At 42.2% G+C, this 7,642-nt stretch overlaps 1 protein-coding gene across 1 annotated transcript; it reads right to left on the reverse strand.

The window, feature by feature from the left end:
- Positions 1-2,870: 2,870 nt before the first annotated feature.
- LOC127680428 (PRAME family member 20-like) lies at positions 2,871-7,158 on the reverse strand. The gene is made up of 3 exons (XM_052175883.1): positions 6,866-7,158; positions 5,919-6,488; positions 2,871-3,444 (listed from the first exon to the last, which is right to left on the reverse strand). The coding sequence occupies exons 1-3, from the start codon at positions 7,156-7,158 to the stop codon at positions 2,871-2,873; spliced, it is 1,437 nt and encodes a 478-aa protein (XP_052031843.1).
- Positions 7,159-7,642: the final 484 nt, after the last annotated feature.

Raw genomic sequence — 7,642 nt, forward strand, 5'->3', positions numbered from 1 at the left:
GTCCTTCATCATGAATACTTTCACGTATTTGCTATATCAAAACACCTTTCACCTGTATCCACTTCAGAAAAACATTCTTTCCTGTGTCTGCTTCTCCAAAACATCCTTTCACCTGTGTCTGCTTCTCCAAAACATCCTTTCACCTGTGTCTGCTTCAGGAAAACATTTTCACATGTCTGCTTTTGCAAGACATCCTTTCACCTGTGTACCCTAGCAAAACATCATTTGACATAACCAACTTTTCAAAGAAACTACAAGTTTCTGCTTCGTCTATGGGCATCTGATTTTTGATAAAAAGCCAGAAATACACAATGGAAAAAAGAAAGCATCTTCAAAAAATGGTACTGTTCTAACTACATGTCTTTATGTAGAAATATGCAAATATATGCATATTTATCATCCTGCACAAAAATCAGATACAAGTGGATCAAAGATCTTGTTATACCAGACTCACTAAACCTGATAGAAAACACATTGTACCAGGAAACAACTTCCTAAACAGCACCAATTATGCAGGTACTAAGATTGCCAATTAATAAGTGGGGCCTCATGACTGTAAGGCAAAGGACCACATCAACTCCATATCCATAGAGGGATAGTATCTAAAATATATAAAGAACACAAGAAACTAGACATCAACAAAACAAACATACCAATTAAAAAATGGGGTAAATATCTAATCAGAGGGTTCTCAATAGATGAATCTCTAACGGTTAAGAAACACATAAATGTTCAATGTCCTTAGCCATAAGGAAAATACAAATCAAAGCAACTCTGAGATTCTTACACATAGCAGAATGGCTAAGAACAATAATACAAGTGAAAACCCATGCTGGAGAGTATGGGGAGCAAAGGAAATACTCCTTCATTGCTGGTGGGAGTACAAACTTGTATAGCTACTATGAAAATCAATATGATGGTTCCTCAGAAAATTGGGACTAATCTACCTCAAGACCCAGTTATACCGCTCTTGGGCATATACCCAAAGGACAATCTATCCAACCACAAGAATGGTTGTTCAACTGTGTTCATAGCAGCTTTATTTATAATAGAAAGAAACTGGAAACAATATAGATGTTTTCAACAAATAAATGGATAAAGAAAATGAGGTTTATTTACACAAGGGTGTACTACTAAGCTCTCTTTAAAAAGTATGATTTGTGTGGTGGTGGTTCTTAGCTTTAATCCTAGCATTTAGGAAGCAATTTCTAGGCCAGCCTGGTTTACAGAATGAGTTCCAGAGCATCCAATGCTACTTAAAGAAACTGTCTTAAATAAATGAATGAAAAAGAAAGAAAGAAAGAAAGAAAGAAAGAAAGAAAGAAAGAAGAAAACATAACATCATGAAATTTGCAGACACATGGATAGACCTAGAAACAATCATCCTGAATGAGGAAACCAAAACTCAGAAAAACAAAAATGATATGTACTTGCTTATAAGGGTATATTAGCTGTTAAGGATAATCACACTGCGATGCACATTTCCACAGGGGTTAAGTAATAAGGAAGGCTCTTCTAAGAGGCATGGATCTCCCTGGGAAATGAAAATGGAATTGACGTTTTGGGTTGGCTGGGGGCAGGTGGACTTGGGAACATGGGTGATCAGGTGGGGAGGGAGAGAGTAGTGGTGGGAGCTGACTAGAATAGGGAGACATTTAGTAAGCAATGTGGAGACCTAGATCAGTGGAAACTTCCTGGAACATGCTGGTGACCCTAGCAGGACTTCTAGTAATGGATGATATAGAGCCTAAATAGGCACTCTTCAATAACCTGAAAAGGCTATAACACACCATGCCCCACATACACAATGGAACTTTAAAATGTTATGGAACTATAGAAATGACTCAGCAGTTAAGAGCACTTGCTGCTTTGACAGAGAACTTAGGTTTGGTTCCCAGTACCCACATAGCAGCACACAACTCCATGTAACTCCATTCCATGGGATCTGATCCCCTCTTCCAGCCTCCGCAGGGACCAGGCATATGCATGGCATTACATATAAACATGCAGGCAAGACCTGATACTTGAAAATAAATCTATAGAAAATTTAAAATTATTTTCCTCTTATGTCAATTCCTTCGATGTGCCTATTGTCCCTTGTGTTCTGAGTATCTTGGATTTCATATTCAATACACTCCCATTAGAGTTTACTTTAGATGACAGCTGTCTTAGTTAGGGTTTTACTGCTGTGAGCAGACACTGTGACCAGTGCAAGTCTTATAAAAGACAATATTTACTTGGGGCTGGCTTACAAGTTCAGAGGTTCAGTCCATTGTCATCAAGGCAGAAGCATGGCAGTAACCAGGCAGGCCTGGTGCAGGAGCTGAGGGTTCTACATCTTTATCCAAAGGAATCCAGGAACAGATTGGACATCCTCAGGCATCTAGGAGAAAGATCTCTAAACCCAATCCTACAGTGGCACACTTCCTCCGACAAGGCCACACCTTCTAATAGTGCCACTCGCTGGGATGAGCATATAGAAACCATCACAACTACTTTGAGTTCATGTATCTGTCATAACCAGCCACACAGTGAAGTTGTAGTAAAATCCTCCAAACAAAAAAACGAGGGAGAGAATATATGAGTATCTTCAGTTTACTACTTTATTTCAAGTGGCTGTTCACAGACCTTTCTTAGCTTTACAAATACAAACCCTATTAATTATACAGATAGGAAAAACACATTTCCCTGTTCCAAATAAGACTTTATAATCACCATGCTGATGGAATGCCCTTGTTTATTGATCTTGCCCAAATCCTCTCATGATACCTGTCAACAAGCAATCTTATGTTGTGTGTCCCCTTACTAGACGCCTGTTCCTTGCCTTTCATCTCCCAGTGCCCACCAAGGTTTTTGATGTTTGCATACAGTTAGTAGTAAAATCTCCGACAGGTACACCTAATGGTTTTGTTATAGATATAACGATTGGAGCACTGATCACAGCGGTCAGTACCAAAGAAGACCCTGCCTGGCTCCCTAATGGTTTTCAGTAGATTCATAAGCTCATCACAATGTTGTTGCATCCTTTGCATGTGGGGAGTCCCACTGTAGTCATAGCTGTCCTGGGGGACAGGGTACAGCTCCAGCCTTAGGTGTATCAAGCTGGCCGTGTGGTGTAGTAGGTCCTTCATGGCAGACATGGAGATTTGGTTCCCATAGAGGCTGAAGTTGGTGAGCTGGGAGCACCTGCTCAGGGCAGGTAGGATGGCATGAAGCTGTCCATCCTCAAGGTGGCAGTCCTCCAAGTCCAATCCCACCAAGGTGGGCCCAGCTTTTACTAACAGAACTCGGAGGGGTTCAGGACTTAAACCAGTCAATCTGACATTTTCCAAACTCAGTTGTTGCAACTGACTGACACATGGGAATTCTGAAAGATGGTTCCATTCTGATACTGAGAGATTACAGTGAGTCACTGCCAGGTCATCCAAGGAGGTCTTCACGGACCTAATGAGGAAAAGAAGCAGACAGTTTTTGGAATTGATGGTGAATACAGGAGGATGACCAAGAATGATATGATATAGCAGACCATGTGGGCCAAAATCTTTAACTGTGTGACAGATCAACATCCATGATGCTACATGAGAGTCTACATACTAAAATTCATACTAAGGTCTGCCACCATCCTTAACTGCACATACTTCCCTCATGGTCAAGCAAGACCCAAGTGATGGCTAGGTGAGCAGGACACACACAGAATGAAGCAACCAACAAAGATCTGGCAAAAGCCTTGCATCTCCCATTGACCAAGCACACCCTCAGCACATCCTGTCTTTGTCCTGTGTTTCATGCCTTTGCTCCTCCCCAACCTCACTGCTACACATTCCCAACTACCCATCACCCATCCAGGCTAAAAGCCATCAAAACTGGTATGAGAACTGGTCATAGTAGTGCACATCTTTGATTCCAGCACTTGGAAGGAGAGGCAAGTGGATATGTGAGTTTAAAGGCAGCCTAGTCTACACAGTAAATTCCAAGATAGCCAGAGTAACAAGGGGAGACTCTATCTTGAAAAAACAAAAGCTGAATATTGAAACTCTTAACTGTAATATTGATACCAGGAAGCTGACACAAAGCAAACTAGGTGATCAAGGCCATTCTGGGCCACATAGTAAGAAGTCTTTGTTTTGTTTTTTTGAGACAGGGTTTCTCTGTCCTGGAACTTACACTGTAGACCAGGTTGGCCTTGAACTCAGAAATCTGCCTGCCTCTGTCTCCAAAGTGCTGGGATAAGAAGTCATTTTTAAAAGAGCCCATTCTTGCTGGGTGGTGGTGATAAATGCCTTTGATCACAACATTCAGGAGGCAGAGGCAAGCAGAGCTGCTAGTTAGAGGCCAGAACATCTACAGTGGTCTACAAAATGATTTCCAGGACATCCAGGACTATGTGAAGAAAACTTGTTGAGAAAACACACATGCACTTGCACGCACGCACGCACACACAAAACAGAACAAAAACCAAAAAACAAACAATAAACCCAGCCCATTCCAGGGTGAGATTGCTTAGCAGAGAAATATACAAGTCCCCAAAGGGGCTGACCATCTGTGGTTTCATCCCTGGGATCTACATGGTAAAGGGAAGAGAACAGACTCCTGCAGGTTGTCCTTTGACCGCCACAAGAGCTGTAGTTCTCCCTCCCCATTCCACCCTTGCTTTTAATCCCAGTACTGGGAGTACGAGCAAAGGTTTTTGTCACTGGGAGTGGGGGCAAAGTTAAGTGGATCTCTGTAAAATTGATACCAGCCTTATGTATAGGACAACTAGGGCTACATAGAGAAACCCTATTTGAAAAAACAAACAAACAAAAAAAACAACAATATAAAACAAAGTTAGGTGCTAGAGCCTAACTAGAGTAGTGAAGAGCATTTGCTGTTCTTAGAAAGGATGTGGATTCAATTCCCAGCCCCCACATGGTGGCTAACCTGAAATTGCGCCTGGGGATCAAATTGATGATTCCTTCTTCTGATCACCACAGGCAAATGATATTCAAACCTACACTCAGGCTCACACACATACACATCCCTATTTCTTCAAAATGAGTAAACTTTAAAAGACTTAAGATATTACCAACATGAATAAGCCTGCACTATTCAGACATACAGTTTTTGATTGAATTATTTAATCATATAAATCCAGCTATGTAGGCTGGGCAGTGGTGGCGTACGCCTTTAATCCCAGCACTTGGGAGGCAGAGGCAGGCGGGTTTCTGAGTTCGAGGCCAGTCTGGTCTACAGAGTGAGTTCCAGGACAACCAGGGCAACACAGAGAAACCCTGACTTGAAAAACCAATAAATAAATAAATAAATAAATAAATATGTAAATAAATCCAGTTATGAGAAAAAAGAAAATGTGTAGACCAGTCAGAATCAAGAGAGGCAAAATGATTCATACTTCAGCTTGGCTCCAAGGGAAATTCCTGTTAAGAACTCTTGGAATTTTTTCATCCATTTCTATAGCATAACATGAAAAAAAAAAAAAAAAAAGCACTAATACATTTAAAGAAAAATTCCAGGGTTTCCTATATGAGAAATTTTAGGCAAGCTGATGGGTTCATTCACATGCTAAATAGAGATGGTGACTTAATACAGTTAGTTGTAACAATGCCCTCTTCACTTGTCTCTTCCCCTCTTAGTTGAAACACACTAGCTAAGAAACTAGAAGCCACTCACTAGATCTCAACTTCTAATAGGCTTCACAGCATGCACCTCTTTGAAGACCACCACCAAAGCCAGGTTAGTCCTATATCTTTCCAACAGTAAGTAATTATCTGAGACTTCTCTCCAGGCCAGAGCAGACAAGAAAATCTCAAGCTGATATGCTAATGCCTCAGTACAGTCAATCTACAGTGGCTGCAGGGACCCAAGAGCCCACTAATGTAAAGGCATAAGGCTTTGCCTTGCTCTGCAGAGCATATCTTTACCCAAGCAGCTGGTCCATGTAGCCCTCAAGGAAGCAGACAGCATCTAGATGCAGCTTCTGGAGTCTCTCCAGCTTAAGGATCTGCAAGGTGAACCTGGTGATGATACGCCTCCTCTTCTCTGGGGAGATAACGTTCTCTTCACGGATGTCGGAGAGAGCAAGTTTACGCAGGTTCCTCATTTGGCGCAGGTAAGGAGCCAAGTAATGCAAGAAGGATGAACTGCAGGAGGAATACAGGCCCAGCGTTTCTACATACTCCAGGTTCACCTTTTGTGAGAGCCTCCTGTAGTTTTGAAGGAATGGTGACCAAATCTGAAGCTCATTACAGTACAGCTGTAACAACCCTTTCCTCCTATCACTCCACTGAACAAGGTAGGTGAACAACCTACTCTGACCTCTATCCTTGAGATTCAAGTTCACGACTACTTTCAAGGGATGTGTCATTATCGTCTTAGAACAGCAAGGATCTTCTTGGGTGATCTTGGGTAACCAGTTATCCATGGACCCAGGCCACACATCCAAATAGTTTTGTCTTACAGACCGTAAATCCAGCACACTTAGTATGTAATTCCTGTGGGTAAAACAGAAAAAAAAGTCTCAGCAGCTAGGCGAGGAGACAATATCTAAAGCATGTTGGCCTTTAGCAATGAAGTTGGCCTTCCATTCTGTGTCTTTTTTTCCATAGACTTACGGTATGTCCCTGTCCTACTTCTAGTATCTGTGGAAGTTAAGAGACAGTCCTTCAGCCACTGCTGTATCCACCATAAGTCCTGCACACTCCACAGCCCTTCCCAAGATGGCACAGCAATAATAGCCAAAACCTCTGTGGTTCTCCAAGCTGATGGCATCAGAATCCTCCACCCCATCCTTGCACCATTCCACACTGACTCCCTTCATCTCTGCTCTAGACTTCCTGGGCTACACTTGAGGGTACCATATCTTCCTTACCTGGGGCGAACCTCCTGGATAAGCAGCTTATCAATCTCCTCTAAGACAACTTGTAATTGAGTCTCCAAATAGGGTGCTCTCTTCTTTAGCGCTCCAAGCGGGAGGCGGGGGAAAGGCCAGGAAGACACTATTGCTCTCAGGACCTTAAGATGATTACCGTCATAGGCTTGCTTCAATAGCCGTGGCAAGAATATTATGGGTAAGTTCTTCAAAGCAATGATGGCCAAGTCTTCATTCCTCAGAAGGTTCTGTCCTGCCAGCTCTTGGAGAGTGAGTAGGGGCTTGCTGCTCATCTTGGTGGTTCTTCAGGGGTCAAGGTCCTGGAGAAGCATCTAGAAAAAGAACATCTAGTTCTATGTTAATGCTTAGAAAACCCTTCTCATCCGTTGCAAGGCCACAGTCACTGCGCATTCCACTCCAGGTTCCATTAAGCACAAAGCCATAATGCTCACTGCTGGTTGAAGTGGCTTATCTCCTCCTAAGCATCATTGGCCACAGCTCACTTCATTCTCAGCCATTCCCAGCTGGAAGGGAGTCCTGAGGATCCTGACAGCTGCCTTAAATCCCTGGGGTAGTTTTTCTCACCATTCAAGATCCTGTATTGCTGGGAGGAGTGGCACAGGCCTGTATTCCCAGCACTTGAAAGATATGAGATCTAGAGCTGGAGAAATCAACTACTAATAGATAATATTAATAATATTATTACTATTAATATTATTAATATTATAAAGTTGATTAACAAAGCAGTATTCTCAAACCCAGACCACAGAACCAATA

The sequence above is a fragment of the Apodemus sylvaticus genome, chromosome 3 (assembly GCF_947179515.1).
Source record: "Apodemus sylvaticus chromosome 3, mApoSyl1.1, whole genome shotgun sequence".
Lineage (NCBI taxonomy): Eukaryota > Metazoa > Chordata > Mammalia > Rodentia > Muridae > Apodemus > Apodemus sylvaticus.

Bases quoted from the DNA above. Each gene is read 5' to 3' on its own strand.
- LOC127680428 (XM_052175883.1), bottom strand. From the start codon at position 7,158: ATGAGCAGCAAGCCCCTACTCACTCTCCAAGAGCTGGCAGGACAGAAC. The intron at 6,489-6,865 runs GTAAGGAAGATA...TTTTACCCACAG, and splicing joins ATCCAGGAGGTTCGCCCCAG to GAATTACATACTAAGTGTGC. The intron at 3,445-5,918 runs GTAAAGATATGC...TTTCCTCATTAG, and splicing joins TACATGGACCAGCTGCTTGG to GTCCGTGAAGACCTCCTTGG.